Raw genomic sequence first — 16,678 nt, forward strand, 5'->3', positions numbered from 1 at the left:
TCTAGATTCTAATTGAAGAGCCCCATTATACACCATGGACTCAGTGAGCCAAATCTTGTTCACTCTTTTCATGTGACTGCACTCACTGGGATCAGTGGGATTACTCATGTGAGTAAGCAGAGCAGGATGTGGTCGATCATCAGTGTTCAAAGCTTCAACACCATCATCAATAAAATGCCATGTGTGGTTTCTTTCTAAACTCAGCTAGTTTATTTTGGTCATTGCAATATGAATGATTGAAAGTCAGTGTTAAACACACATTTTTTCTTAAGATTATTTTCCTGCTCCCCTGCAAGAATACAAATCCTTTCATGTGTCTCTGGTTATTAAATACTTACTATTAAAAACCAGGTACAGCTCAAGGTGTAAAAGCGAGCCACCTATAACGTCTGTCAAACTAACGCTGGATTGTAAATTGACGTGTGTACACAGTGGGTCTGATTCTGCTTCGCTTATACCACCATAAATCAGGAGTAACATCACTAAGTAAGTGGGTTTACATTGGCACAAAACTGGGGTAAAGCAGAGCAGAATCTGGCTCCAGCGCTGAACTAGTTGCATGCTGACTTTTGCTAGGACTTTTCCATGCTAGTGTCAGGCAGGCTCAAGAGGCACCATACAAATAATACGATGATTGTGACCCTGATGTGCTTTCACTGCGTTCAGTGGCACTGTCTTGTCCCCAGTGAACAACACATTAACCTCAGCTAATCTTAACAGCTAACCTAATAGGTTAGGCTTCTGGTGTCCTGAGATCAATGCCTACCAATATTGTCTCACTGTTTCCTTGGATTGCCCCACCAGTCTATATCCATTTTTTGTCTTATCTTATACTTAGATTGCAACTTAGATTGCAAAGAGATTGGGGCAGGGACCATCTCTTTATTCGTTGTTTGTACAGTGCCTAGCACAATGGGGTCTTGGTCCATGACTGGGCATTACAACAATACAAATAATAATCATCAGCTCTAGGAGGGGCTCAAGGATCAACTCTCCTTGTACAGGAGCTCCGGGGAAGAACTATAAGCCAGCTAATGGGGGAGAGTGGCTGAGGAAAAGTTAGAGGCATGATCCCAGGCCAATAGGAATTAGTTGGGGAAAGGTTTGTGGGCTTATGTTAATGTGGTCTGATTTCTGTTTATAAACATTCCCCCTTTAGGAAAACCCCTGGCTTACTGCACTGTTTTTGTTTCTGCAGAGTCTTTTCACCATCTTAAGGTTCCATAGGTGGGGGAGAGGGTAGGGACACTTGTTATTTATTTATTTTATTTATTTATTTATTTATTTTGAGAACAGCACTTTATTGCAGACACAGGGCAGACACTACTTCTTCTTGGAGACACTGACGGTTCTGGCCCGGCGCCTGGTCATCTTGGTGTGCTGGCCCCACACGCGCAGCCCCCAGAAGTGGCGTAGGCCCCGATGCACCTTGATTTTCTTTAGCCACTCCAGGTCCTCACGCAGTTTGCTGTCCAGCCCGTTGGCCAGAACCTGGCTGTATTTGCTGTCTTTGACGTCCTTCTGCCTGTTGAGGAACCAGTCGGGGATCTTGTACTGATGGGGGTTCTGCATGATAGTGATGACACTCTCCACCTCATCATCTGTCAGTTCCCCAGCCCTCTTGGTCAGGCCAATGTCCGCTTTCCTCAGCACCACATGAGCGTAGCGTCGACCCACACCCTTGATGGTGGTGATGGCGAAGGCGATTTTCCATCGCCCATCTATGTTGGTGTTGAGCACTCGCAAGATACGCTGGAATTTCTCAGGGATCACAAGAGACATGGCGGCTACTCCGCATTAAAAGGCAGTTACTTAGTCACTCACTCAGTATAAAGTTACAGAACAATGAATATCTGAAGCAACCAAACCAAACTCCTCAAGATCCTTCAACTTCGCAAGGGAAAAGAGGTGGGGTTTGAAAATTGAATCCATATCCAACATTTTTAGCCTGAGCCCGAGTTTTAAGTAGAAAAGGACCAGCTTTTGACAGGTGTTTAGGCTGTCTCACGGAATTTTCAGAGGCGCCTCAGACTTTTGAAAATGCCATGAGGCGCCCACTTGCACCGTGAGTAGTGGTAAGCAAAGTGTTTTGGCCTCAACTTTTTTTTCGGTGAAAAATGCTGGTTAACTGAAACATGTTGTGAATTCGTGTCTAATTTGCTGTGTTGCTTTGGTAATCCCGTCCTAGCCTCCCCAAAACAAAAAACAAAAACCAACCCACCAAAACCACATACCCAAAAATGTTTTGGTTTAGACATTTTTGAAAGAAAATGTTTTCATTTTCAGTCAAAATTATTTTTCTTTTCAGATTTTATTTCGATTTTAAGAAGGTTAAAAAACCCTCAATAATTAAACAAAATGTTTTGCTCAACCCACAACTTTTTTAAGAAAAAATTCAGGTTTCAAAAAATAAAAATAAAATAAAATATTATATTGGGGTGACCTGAAATGAATTTTTGTTTTATTTTTGATGTTTTGGTTCGGCCAGTGTACTGGAAAAATCAATTATTTGCACATTGGGAATCTTCCAGTGCCTAAATACCTTTGAAAATCTGGCCCAAAGCCCACAGGAGTTAATGAAACAATCAAACTCGTATAGGAGTTGATGAAATAATCAAATCCTTAGCATTTACTAGATTTTTTTAAAAGTTGCAAAGCTAAAAACCAGGCAAGGATCTGTTGGCTCATGCTGTCCCTTGTTTATATTTCATGCCAAAAGGGTTGGGCACTGGAATATTTGTGGTCATATCAGTGTATGCTGGATTGCACTTTACATGTCTTGAGGTCAATATGCTGTTAAGAGCCCAAGGGTTAGATGAGCTAAGGGTAAGAACGCTGTTAAGTTGTGATATGCTAGGTATTTACATTCCATTGTAAACGAACTCTGCACCCACTGTAAAGTCATTTGGTCCATCTGCCCTTAGAGCATGTTTGCCACTTTCTGAGTGCCTTGATCCTGAAAAATGCTCAGTCCCCCACAGATCCAAGGGAATTGTGCGTGCTCAGAACCCCTTGAAAGGGCAAGTGTGCTCCAAGGAAGGATAATAAATGTATAACATGGGCTCTCACACAGGTGTCAGTAGCTTGCCATCTCCATGTTTCTATCAATCTTCTATCTACAGCTCCCATTGCCACAATATCTGAGCACCTCACAATCTTTATCCTCCTGTGATGGAGGGAGTTGCTATTATCCCCATTGTACCAATGGGGAACTGATGCACAGAGAGGCTAAGTGACTTGCCCAAGGTCACACAGCAAGTCTGTGGCAGAACGAGAAACTGAACCTAGGTTTTTCAAGCCCTAAGCTACCACCATAACCACTGAGCCATCCCTCCTTTTCCAAACGGGGTTGCAGGTCCCAGCTAGATTGGCCGCTGTATGGAAAGGACAGGGAATTACTGACCTATGATCTATACACATATATTACATATTAAAACAAAATCTATCTGATGGCTGTTCAGTGGCCTATGTGAAATGAGTTTACTGGTCTCAGCCCAGCTCTTAATTGATGTATGTCTGCACCACAAAACCCACCACTGCATTAGGCACTAATTCATTGTTGCCAGCCTCATCAGAAGCACCGAACACTGAATTAGAGGTGCCTGGAGATTAGAGGTGATCACTCTAGTTCAGGGAGGAGGCCCAGTAGCCAGGCAGTGCAGAAGGAAGCTTGCGCTGCTACTTGCCTGGGTTGGGTCTGTTCTATGGCTGAGCAAGCAGGTCCTTGTGTCTGCCAAAAATGCAGTGCCTGCAGTCCATTGCCTGTAGGAGATGCTTCATCTGAATTATAGAAGCTCATCACTAACCCTCCCTCTGCGTGCTCCTTTGAAAAGGCTAGTTGCTCCTCGAGTCCCTTATCACAGAGTGAAATGAAGCCTAAACACTGGGTACAAGGATGAGCTGACTGCAGATTAAATAATCATTCGTTTAATTTGAAATTGGTTAGGAATCTGCAATGATACATCCACAATGTCTCCCAGGGCCCCGTTCCCCGGCTGTCCTGGAAAGCAACCTTTCAGGACCGTGTTTTCATTTCACCCCAACTTGCTTGATTCCTGCTCGATTAGGCCAATGTAAACGGCTTTCACTTGGCATTGGCAACAGCGCCACCTGCTGAAGTCCAAGCATCAGTTCACAATGTGCCTGTCAAGATGAGGGAGTCTTATAAACAGACGTTAAATGGCTTGATGTGATACCCACTGGGTAGCTCAGCCTAGTACCTAGGGAACTACTCAACGTGTGTCTGTACATCTCTGAATTAAGAGCACTTGCTTTGGATTTTAGACTTATTTTTCCTATTGACTTGAATGAGTCACATGACTAAGAGCTTGGGCATCATCTGCTTGTTTCTTAATACATTGCATTTACCTAGAGATTTTCATCCAGAAGTGCTTCAGCTAATGACAACTGCAGGAACCACTTCATCCACTTCTAAAATTCTGCCACTTCTGGGGTGGGATGTGGCAGCCATCTCACAGCGAACTGCAGGGTGGCGCAACAGCGTAGGGTGGGAAGTGAAGGAAGTAGAGTCATATCCAAATCAAAGTGCTTGAAGGATTTAATAAGGCAGAATGTAATTACCAAGAAGGGAGGACTTCTACTGGCAATGGGGAATCATGTGGAATGTAAGTTTAAATGGCATAAATGTGGGGGTTTGAGGGAAGAATTGAAATATGTTTTTTCTGCAAAGTTTAGTTAACTAGCATCCTCTATCTGTGAATAAATGAATGCACACACCCGAATTTGACTTCAGCAATGAATTACTTTCCTCCCCAACTTCACTTTGTGCACATTCCCATAACTAAAGGCAATCAGAAGCCGTTACCTACACCCTACATACGATTACAAAAAAAAATACACAGTGTATGTCCTATGAAAGAAGGGCCCAATTCTGCCACATTTACAAATTAACAAGAGTGGGCCTTATCCTGCAAACTCTATCAGGTGTAGTGCAATCACTAGCAGATGTAGTACTCAGTGTCTGAAGTAGTTCCACTGAAATCAATGGGCCTGATTCTCCATTTTCTAGCACCTGCTATAATCACTTTCATCGGTGCAGAGTGGGTATAAACATGACCACTCTGCTATGATAGCATTTTAAAACCTACTTGGCACTGATGTAAATGACTTCACAAGGTTCAGGGCAATGGAGAAATCAAGCCCAATAAGCAGTGGTAAGTGTTACAGGATTGGGCCCTATAGGAACAATAGGAAGGATCAAGAGTTAAGGTTACCAAGGCCCAGCTTTCCTCTGGAAAGATAACCCAATAGTTATAACATAAACAAAGCAATGGGAGGCTGCATGTGTGTCTTCTAAATCTAGGATCACATTCTGCAACCTTTACTCACACTGAGTAGCTCCTTACTCATTGAGTAATCCCATTGACCTCAGTCAGACAATTTATGAAGTAAGATGCCAGTCCGGCGAAGACCAACAAATGTGCTTATCCTTACATAGTGTGTGTAGTCCTGTTAGCTTTGATTGTGGGGTGACACACAATGCATAAGGTTAAGCAAGTGCATACATCTTTGCAGGTTTGAGGCCTAAGGTAGTAACGCTTGGTAGGGCTAAGAGAGTCTGGTGCTTCAGTGACCAGAGGTTGCACCCTTGTCATTTTCAAGTCTTGCTGCCATTTCAGTTTAGAAATACAAAATCCTAAACCTATAGCACTAAGGAGGGCTCCCAGAGATCCCTTTACAATTGGCTCTTGGAAAATACCTGTGGAGACAGTTTGTCAGAAGAAGACTGAAAGTTTGGGCTCATTCTTCCCATCAGGGACATGCTGGACTTTTCAAAACTAGATTTCAGGAATTCATTCCTTCAGTCATGTCTGCCTCTGAACTTCTTTACTGAACCAATTTAAAAACACTGTAAAAATAAAACGCAGCAGCTGGGGCAGTGGGGGAACCAATCCAAATGGCAGGCTCTGGGAACCTCTTGCTGCCTGCAGTGCTCAGTCTGCTGGAAATACCGCGGCTATGTTGAAAACAACAGCTAAACCATTTTGTTCAGCTGATGGCAATTGGGGATTGTGTTTGCTTTTTGTAGTGGGGATTTATATTTGTATAGGGTTCCACGGTAACATAGGGAAGGAGCTAATTCACTGCGGACATCTGATTTACAGATTCATGTACAGAAGGACATGACAGATGCATAACGGAAAACTAATTGCCCTGACTCTCAGAGCACACTGGCAAAACTGGGACGTACGGTTGCGCAGTTCCAGCAGTGGGAACTCTGGTAGAGGGAAAAGTTCAGGGGTTGTTGCTTCTGTGTCACATAGGCCTGCACTGAGGTGAGCTAGATGACTCAATGGCCAATGTGCCCAAGCTTCCGTTTCCACTACACTTTCCACGGCTGCTACCATGGTTGGCTGCCCCAATGGTGAATTACAGGTCTGAGTGTTCCCCACACACAAACAAGGCTTGGGAGAAAAACAGCCCCCATCTTTTAAAAAAAAATCTCTCTGGTGGTGGGAATTACTGGTCTAATTTTCCCAGTTATTCTTTTATCCCCCTATGGTCTTGTCTACACTAGGAAAGGCAGTCCCCAGATTCAGGCACCACTGCAGCTCCCCTGGGAGTAGCAATGAGGTAAGCCCTTGTGAGACAGGGCTCAGGAGCTTTTACCACTATGTCACGAAAACTCACTCAGAGCAAGTGAAACACCTCACATCTGTAGCAAGTGTCTGACTGGTACTTTCACCCTGTTGCAGCGGCACCATGGCTGGCTGTTGCTGGAATATGAATACTAGTTGTTTTTAGTAAAAACGAATCTTACCCATCCTGTCCCTTTCCAATTCTTCCTGTCTTGCAGTGCAAATTCCAATGACTAACACAGAGTTCCTACATGGGTGGGTGGGGGATGAGTGGGAGTTGGTACATCTATATGCATACACTCCAATCCACATAGCTCTATACTTCATGGCAGGAGGAATATTAAAGGGGCAGATTTGTAAATTGTAGGACAGATAAAATGACCTGAATTTATTCAGAGCAACATCATCTCACAAAGCAACGCAGAGCCAACTCCATTACCACACACTGATGCAGCATTGCAAAGGTAGAGTCACAATGTGATAATTCAGGACATAGGGCAAATTTTAAAAGTTTTGGCAGCCCTGGAAGAGGGAGGGGAGGGTCCTTCTTGTCTTTGTAGAACCCGTGGGAGATTGCCCTTCTCCCCTTGATGCTCCTGATCCTCAGTGACACATTCCGATCCCCAGAAGAGAAGGATATCGCTACCCTCCATTGGGGAGCCCATCAGCATGGATAAAGGGTTAAAATAATTGTCTCCATTTTCCAAAGAAAAACAGCCATCTCCCCATCTCGACACCCAGGGCCCCAGTACACTCATCACTGTGACACACACCAGGACCAGAATGCATGTCACCATGACAACCACACAAGCGATAGCACATCCAGCACCATGGTACCCACTTGGCCACAGCAGGCCTGTCATCCTCCGTGCCTGCCAGCTCCAGACTATCTAGGTTCTTACACTGTGCCCATCACGATCCAACTGGGCCACAGCACATGTAGCGTGAGGCCAACCCTCCATGTATCAGACCAGCTGTTCTTTTTGTAATGCAAATAGTGTACTTGTATTTAGTTGCTTTGGTGGAGTGGGAAGCAGGAAGTGGTGAGCCCTATCCAGATACCACAGTCTGCATCCATAAGGACACACATGGATATTGGTGAATGAACTGACCATGCTTATCTATCACCAAGAAGGAGGGGTCTGGAGCTCCACCCTACACATGCTCCCTTAACTGCTGGAGCAGGGTTCCACTGTTGTCTCTGACCACGTGGAAGCCAGCATGTTCCAGAGAGCCATTCCAGTGGATGTTCCGCTGGGCACATACGTATGTCCATAACAGCTTGGAAGCTAAACTTTGTTTTGTTGCAAACTGAGAAACACATTATATCGAGAAATGCACAAACAGACAAAACACAATGTGCGGGCAAGCATTTGTCAAAACAGAAGAGGAAAGAAAGCACATGACACACGCACAGCCAGGAACATGCACGTGTGTCCTATGAGACACAAAACACCCTCCTCCACATGCTTACTCAGATCAGGATGGGTTTGACACTAGAACTGTGTTAAAATGCCATTCCGATTCTATTCCATCTAGCTTCTCAGACAGTGTCCATCCCTGACAGTGGCCCCCCTATGCTTCCATTTTCAGTGGAATACCCAGTTCCTCATGTTCCTGTATTACATTCCAGATCACAGCTCCCCGCCCCTCATAAAGATCTTGTCTCAAATTGCTTTTGAATAAGCCTCTCTACTGGCAACACGACAGCAGAGACATCTTTAACTGTAAGTGTGTGATTTAATAAGTTACACTGTCAAAGCAATTTCTCCCCAACAGAATCCAGCTGGCTCAGGAAGCAGAGATGCCATGTGTGCTTTAGTATGGGGTATTCTAGTGACGCTAGTGTTGGATAGCGGTAGTGTAAACAAAAGCCAGCCTGCCTCTGGGATACACTGTTTGTGTCTAGGAAATCAGCACATGTACAGATAGAGCTTTGTTTTGTGCAAAATAGCAGAACAGACAAGAAGATGTCCCCAGGTACGAAAGCCACAGCACAGGCAGGACAGAAGCAGCCAACATGTGTCATCTTGACATATATCCTCAAGAACCCCAGTAAAGGGGTTCTATTCTATTCTGTTTCGGTTTTAGTCTGCACTTAGCACCATAGTTACTCAACCCCTTCCAGTGATGCATTAAGTAACGTGACTAAATCTGTGACGTGTTTGTTCTCTCAACCTCTCCCCAGGGGGAGAAATGTGGATAGTAAAGTGTCTCATTTGAGGTCCATGTCAACAAAACACATCTTGCACACAGAGAGGAAGGTGGTGAGGTTTGTCATGGTCCCTAGTTCTTGGAGGAATTCATTCCCTCACAGTCCCTGAGAAAGCTCCTGAAAGACGGAAATTGCTAAGGAACAGTGAGCAAACCCAAACAGGGTCAGAGGTTTGAGCTGGTTTGGGTGCCTATCCGAAGCTTAGGCACTCTTTGTGAGGGGCCGAGGCCCAACCAGTTGAATCTCGCTACCTGCCTCCCTACCTTTGCTCTGGAGAATTCCTCCCTAGCCTAGCACCCTCTTTTCATCAGCAGGAGTCTATACAAGGAAGGATCCACCACCTCCTCACCTTACTCTCTGCTGGCAGCAGGAGTCTTCCCTTGGTAATCTTTCTTAGGTCCAGATCCTGAAGTCTTTGCTCCATTTATATTCTGTCCTTGCTCTCCTTAACCTTTCAACAGTTTTGTCTGATGAAGGTTTTCAGGGTTCAGACCATAATTATTTTAGAAACAGTCACTGTGACCTATGGCCATTTAACCTTTTATCTCCTATCAGAGCGCTTCACAAACAATGAATGTACAGACATGTTATACCCCATTTTACAGATGGGGAACTTAGCCACAAAGAGATTACATGCCTTGCCCAAGATTACACAGGAAATCTGTGGCAGAGCATATTACTTGAACACAGATTTCCTGCAACCACATCAGTACATTAAAGACAAGAGCATCCTTCCTCCTTTCACACCCATCAACCAGGAATGACACTTAATAAGCAAGTCCACGGTGCCACTCATTACCATGGGGAGTGGAATGCTATTGTAGCAAATAGCATAAAGGTATGATTGCATCTGAATTCAGAGTCACTGACAACAAACTTTCATCACCTACCTGATGGGCAGTGACCAGATCCTGGACAGTATCATTAATAGTAACACATTTTGTGAATTAATGCCTCTTTGCTGGGACCCCTCTGTGGGAATTACTGGGACTTCCTCTGCAGATCCTAATCATGAAAGTGCTAGAGTGGCAGTTAGGTCCACACACAGATTCCCAGCACCTTGGGAACATTTTGCTATCACTAAACACGGTCTGAGGTCACCTTAATCAGTGATCATCTGATGTGACAGCTACTTGCCTCTTTTCCTTCGACCAGTCATTCTGTGGGGGGTCGCAGGACAGTGTAGAAATATGGATTATGCGGTGCAAAGCCAGGTCCTGCGGAGCAAACAAGTGATCTACTGCACTTTGCCAGAACAATGGCTGGTGTGTCACGGCACTCCAGCAACCCCCTAGGGGGCGACAACTACAGCTCTGAGGAGACCACAACCGAAGCACGCTGGTGTGGGGGAAGCCTGCACATCTGCTGCCTCTTCTGCAGAAATTATACGGATACATTTAAACCTCCAAGGCTTTCAGTCAAGTTCCTTTCTTGAGCTCTAATCACTCGAGTTTTGTATTCATATGGCAGCCAGAATCGGAAAGCAGTTGGCATCTTGCAGGATCAGACTATAGGGACAGCACAAAAAGGGAGTTGAAACATTTTGGTCCTGCCCAATGCTAGCAGGTAACATCTGGACAGCTGCTTTGCCAGTGCTGACACAGCTAACAGGATTCCAGCATGCTAGGCCAAGGGAATTCTCTCTTTCAAGCCCAGACCAGTGGTTTGAGTTAAAGGATTCCATAAAAGGGAGAGAGGCCTCTGAGGTGAAACCGTAAGCTTTGTCTAAATGATGCATGACCTAAGCACAGTGCTTTGAAATGATTTGGCTATAGCTGGATATGACTAAAAGGGAGAAAGTGTTTGCCCCCAAAAGCAGGGCTCCTTCATTCATTCATGCGCAAGCTCAGGCTTGTTAGTTTAGAACATACAATTTAAGAGCCAGATACTCGCTGGTGTAAATAGCTGCATGACTACGCCCATTTACACAGCTGAGAGTCTGGCCTGGGAACTCTATCTATATATACACATACACACACACACATTTGCTGAAAAGGAAATCTGTTAATAACACATTTGAAGGGAGTTCTCCTCACAGAAACCAGGCTGCTGATTATCCTAAGCTGTATTTTATTTCTTTGTACATTTACAGTGCAATAGAGAAGAGCCTAGTATCTCTTAGGAGGAGTTGGTAGAACCGCATATAGTTAAGGTTGACCAAACCTTTCCAACCCTGTTTTCAGTTGTTTATAACTTTGCCAAACCGTAATCATCTAGGCTGAAATTTTCCAAGCCAGGTGTTTGCCTCAGGCTTTTTTTTTTTTCCCCCTGAAAAGTTTCAGCTAAAACGGCACGTCTGTTTCTGAAAACAAAAGCGGGCGGTGGGAGGGAGGAAGTTGTTTTGCCCATATTAAAAAGTTTTTACAACAATTTCAATGAGACGCTCTGGTGTCTCCGTGCTTTGGAGCAAGGTCTTGAAAATGGGCAGGGGCGTAGGCTGTGTGTTAGGGATTCACCTTTTGCTGTATCCATGAGAAACCATCCAAATGTTTTTTTTAAAAAGCATGCAATCATGTAATTAAAGACTTCTAATACATATGCACAAAGGGGATGAAGTAAGCTTGCTCAAGCAACCTTAATTCTGGCATTCCCTAACTTCTGAGTGTTTGACTTTGCAAACTTTTAATGTAGATTTTGTATACAATTTACCACTTACTCTCTTTCTCTCTCTCTCTCTCTCTCACACACACACACCAATATAAAGAACTAAGAAAGACATTCAGACAACTTTGAATGTCTCTGATGCATTGCTGGTTTGTGTCACTACCTGGAGATTGTGTCTACAAGGCTTTTGAGACTGCTAAGAGGGAGTTAACTTGCACCTCAGGTATTTGTCTCGCTGGAATGTGGGTCAGGGGAAGGAGTTAACTACAAAGTCCTTTTCTGCACCCCAGGAGACGGTATCTCAGTGGCTATTCTGGGAGATTACACACTGATCTCAAGGCCCCCAGTGGCCAGGCACAAATGGAGGACTGACACTGACTGCTCATCACCAACTAGAATAGCCTGGTAATAGCATGAAGTTATGTGCTGGCTTCAGGGAGCATGACTGGATAGACTCCATCAGCTCTAGCTCCTATACAGCTTGGGACATTAGAAAGCATTTTATCTAGAGAAGGCATGCTGGCCAGAACACCCAGGCTGTCCCCAGCTCTTAACAAAAATTGTCATTGTGATCTTTAAACTTCCCCCAGAGACGCAGAATTGAAACAGCTCAGCCAGAGGACGTCGCGTCTCATGATTCAGCTGTTTAGAACTGCAGTGCTGGGAATAGGTATGAAGTTCTGGATCTCAGGTCCTGTCAGGGATTTAATCCCACAGCATTCTAGCCCTGAGCAAGGAAAAATTACCCCTTGATGGGATGTATACATGTCTGTGTGGAGGAGGGGGGGTTTGATATGTAAAATAGGTGTAAAGAGATAGTAACTGATCAGGTTGATCATGACTAAGTCTACCAGTATATTGTGTTTTCCAAACTGCTCCATTCTCTGCAGCTCTCTTCGCTGTCACTTGTGTGTCCATCTGCAGTGGTTCTGGATACAAAAGGGAGAGACTGACACAACCGATTTAACAGATGAAAGCCACATCCAAACCGTCTGACCTGGAGAATGGCCGCTCAAGTCAAGCACCTGCCCCTCAACATTAAGTGGATGAGTAGAGGAGTGCTGTGGAAATCCCACTGACCATAGTATGAGTGCAGAGAGAGACAGGGGTAAGTCTGTAATTCCAGAGCCCTCTCTTAATCAGGGGAAAGATCCAGAATGATCTTTGCTCCACTGTCATGGCCACTGACCCCCAGCCATAGAGACTTTGGTTCGGCTCTTCATGGGGATGGAAAACAAATTTATAGAACCTACCTAGTGCTTTTGTGGGAGAGGGTGAATCCTCCCCCATTGCCCCATATTCTACTCCTAAAAGCTACCAGCAGGCTGATCCATCTTCCACACCATATCTCCCTTGCCCGTGGGTCAACTACAGAACAATTCAAGGTGCTGCCCCATCTCTTTTCAGTGCCTGTGAGCCACCATGTCTCCTTAGCACGCCAAGCCGCTGGCAGTGTAATAAACCCGTCCTTTAAAAATGGAGATTGCAATGGTACATTCAAGAGGAAGCCACTGAATGACTCAGGTGCTAAAGGAGCACTCACAGAAGATAAAGCCATTGCAGAGAAGCTAAGTGGATTCTTTGCATCTGTTTTCACTGCAGAGGATGTGAGGGAGATTCCCACAACTGAGCCATTCTTTTTGGTGACACATCTGGCAAACTGGCCCAGACTGAGGTGTCAGTAGAGGAGGTTTTGGAACAAATTGATAAATTTAACAGTAATAAGTCACCAGGACCAGATGGTATTTGCTCAAGAGTTCTGGAGGAACTCACAACTGAAATCGCAGAACTACTAACTGTGGTATGTAACCTATTGCTTAGATCAGGGGTTCTCAAACTGTGGGTTGTGACCCCATTTTAATAGGGTCACCAGGGCTGGCATTATATTTGCTGGGACCCGGGGCCGAAGCCCGTGTCCCACCACCTGGGGCTGAAGTCGAAGCCCAGGGGTTTCAGCCCTGGATAGCAGGGCTCAGGTTACATGCCCCTGCCAGGGGCTGAAGACCTTTGGCTTTGGCCTCCCCTCTGGGGTGGTGTGGCTTGGGTTTTGGGCCCCCCAACTCAGAGCGGCTGGCAAGCTCAGGCTTCAGTCCCCCCTCCTGGGGTCGTGTAGTAATTTTTGTTGCCAGAAGGGGGTTGTGGTGCAGTGAAGTTTGAGAACCGCTGGTTTAGATTAAGGCCGCAGAGGCAATCCTGGGTACAGGATGATAAGCCTAACTACAGTACACCGCAAATTGATTGAAACTATAGCAAGGAACAGGATTATCAGCCACCTAGATGAACATGATATGTTGGGGGAAGAGTCAACATGGCTTCTGTGAAGAGAAATCATGCCTCAACAATCAACTAGAATTCTTTGAGGGTTTCAATAAGCATGTGAACAAGGGTGATCCAGTGGATATAGTGTACTTAGACTTTCAGAAAGCCTTTGACAAGTTCCCTCATCTAACACTCTTACGCAAACTAAGCAGTCTTGGGATAAAAGGGACGGTCCCCTCATGGATCAGTAACTGGTTAAAAGATAGGAAACAAAGGGTAGGAATAAAAGTGAAGAGAGGTAAATAGCGGGGTCCTTCAAGGATCTGTACTGGGGCTAGTGCTGTTCAACATATTAATAGGATCTGGAAAAGGGGGTAAACAGTGAGGTGGCAAAGGCTGCAGCTGATACAAAATTACTCAAGTTAGGTAAATTCAAAGCAGACTGCAAAGAGTTACAACGGGATCTCACAAAACTGGATGACAAAATGACAGATGAAATTCAGTGCTGATAAATGCAAAGTAATGCGCATTGGAAAACATAATTCCTGCTACGCATACAAAATGATGAGGTTTAAATTAGCTGTTACCACTCAGGAGAAAAATCTTGGAGTCATCATGGATAGTTCTCTGAAAACATCTGATCAGCAAGCAATGGCAGTCAAAAGAGTGAACAGAAAGTAAGGAAGCATTAGGAAAGGGATAGAAAATAAGACAGAAAATATCTTAATGCCACTATTTAAATCCATGGTACGCCCACACCTGGAATACTGCGTGAAGTTCTGGTCACCCGATCTCAAAAAAGATACATTGGGGGAAAAGTACAGAGAAGGGCAACAAAAATGATTAAGGGTATGGAATGGTTGCCAGATGAGGAGAGATTAATAAGACTGGGACTTTTCAGCTTGGAAAAGAGACAACTAAGAGGTATGATATGATATGATATGAGGTCTATAAAATCATGACTGGTGTGGCGAAAGTAAATAAGGAAGTGTTTCCTTCTCATAACACAAGAACAAGGGGTCACCAAATGACACTAATAGGAAAATCAGTAATATTTGGGTACAAATCAGGCTGCAAAAGAAGCATGGCACTTTGAAAAATGTTTTAGTTTTACTGCAGAGTTAAGCGGGCCTGGCTGCACTCAGGCCTAGCTAGAAAAGCTTTCTGTCTACTCCAGTTCCAGAGACAGTTAGTACGGTAGAAACCAGATAGATAGGGGAATCCTGCTGGAGACCTGAAATGCTTTAACAAAAACACACCTGTTGGAGATCCCACATCAATAAAAGAAAAATGCAGCTAAACTTGCAGACTGCAGGCAGGAAAAGCTCCCATTGGCTCCCATAACAGGTTTGAATTCCCAAGTTCCTCAGGATTAGGCCTCACATTGATGATATTAAATTACATTAAACAAAATATTTGAAAAAAAAAATGTCCTCCTTTACTTACCCACCAGAGTTTTGGGTTCCCCCTCAACTGGTGAAGCTCTTGCACAGACCTGCTCACAAGAACGCTGGCTGCAAAGTGGCTCCACAACTTTTTGCCGGAAGAAAACCACCCAGAGTGACCATCCCCTGAAAATCAGCTTCAAGCAAAGGAGCAGAGAGAGTTTGGACCTTCTCCAGGCACAAAAGATGTCATTCGGATGCTCTGGTGATTGGTGCCATAGAAATACCCTGGATAGAGAGAGATGCTACAGTGATATTCTTAATTATAGGTGGAGCGGTGGTAGAGCTTGTAACAGGGAGATCATTGACAGCCCAGGAGACAGCGTCTCCCTACTCTCAGTTCTGTTGCCCAGCATCACAGCAGCTGACAGCAGCAACTGCAGGAAAAGTCCTGCCCAGCCTTTGCAGGACCCGGACAGAAGATGGAACCTTAAGTGAATTTGGCTGCCAGACTCTAATAAGTCTCTACTGAGCATGTGCAAACGGTGATTTTTCAGAGGCCAAATTTGGGCACTTTTTCCTGGGAACAGCAAAAGGCACAACCCTAACACCAGAAAGACCCCCACCCCTGCCACATTTCGAGTCCCTGATCCAAAGCATAGAGGCATGAGAGCTTCTAAAAAAAGTCTTACAACCAATTAATTAACACGGGCCAAAAAAATGTATTTCCCCCAATCTTGTTCTCAGAAATGGCTAAACCGTTTTTGCTGAAATTTTCCACAAAAAAATCAGCCTGAGGTAGACACTCAGCATGGAAAATTTCAGCCCAAATGGTTAAAGTTTGGCAGAGTTATAAGCAACTGAAGATGGATTCTTATAATGGGAAGTGTTGGAAAACTTCACCTATAGATAGAGCTACATGCGCCACCTATAATAAACATGATGCCGAGGCACTCTGGCGGGCACGTTAGAAAGGCAGCCAGCCAGACGCTTTACTAACATATAAAGCAGTGTATGAAACTCAGGAAATGCATCGCCGCACAAGGATTTAGATGTTAGTGATCTCATCCTCTCTTGCATAAACACAGATCTCTGAATTGAAGTTTTAACCCTTCTGATAGCTTTTAATCTGTGATCTTTAGCTATACATATGCATTCTGCAACCTTCCCTCAGATAGAGAGAATATCATTTTAAAGCATTTCATAATGCATAATAAAGGTTAAATGAATGGTATTCTGATACTCAGTCTGGGCAAAGAGAGCGGGACTGGAATAGCAGGGGGCTCATAGGTCAGAAGAGAGGTGCTTTGGCAGAGCTGTGTGTGGAGGCAGAGGACACAGGAACGGAGTAGTAGAGGACACGGATGTGGATTGGTAGAGCTGTTTAGGGTCCGGGGCTGGAATCGAAGGTAATGCACAGATAGGGATTGGGAAATGCAGCAGAGGTGGTGGTGCCCAAAAATGAATATGAAAGCATGCTGCAGTCTCCAGTGCATTGACAGAGCTGTGCAGCAGCTTGCAATTGGAAAAGCAGGGGGTGCATCACAATAGCTGCATAGGGGTACACACCCTGCCCACATTGCAGCTGGCTTCCGCCATAGGTCTTGGGCCTTCAG

At 44.7% G+C, this 16,678-nt stretch overlaps 1 protein-coding gene across 1 annotated transcript; it reads right to left on the reverse strand.

Moving 5' to 3' along the window:
- Nucleotides 1–1,323: 1,323 nt before the first annotated feature.
- On the reverse strand, nucleotides 1,324–1,791 carry LOC140915243 (small ribosomal subunit protein uS13). Its single transcript, XM_073354820.1, has one exon. The coding sequence runs from the start codon at nucleotides 1,780–1,782 to the stop codon at nucleotides 1,324–1,326; it is 459 nt and encodes a 152-aa protein (XP_073210921.1). The 5' UTR covers nucleotides 1,783–1,791.
- Between the last annotated feature and the right edge of the window lie 14,887 nt (nucleotides 1,792–16,678).

This window comes from Lepidochelys kempii, chromosome 7 (assembly GCF_965140265.1).
Source record: "Lepidochelys kempii isolate rLepKem1 chromosome 7, rLepKem1.hap2, whole genome shotgun sequence".
NCBI classification, from domain to species: domain Eukaryota; kingdom Metazoa; phylum Chordata; order Testudines; family Cheloniidae; genus Lepidochelys; species Lepidochelys kempii.

Excerpts from the sequence above, each read along its gene's own strand:
- LOC140915243 (XM_073354820.1), bottom strand. The coding sequence starts at position 1,782 with ATGTCTCTTGTGATCCCTGAGAAATTCCAGCGTATCTTGCGAGTGCTC.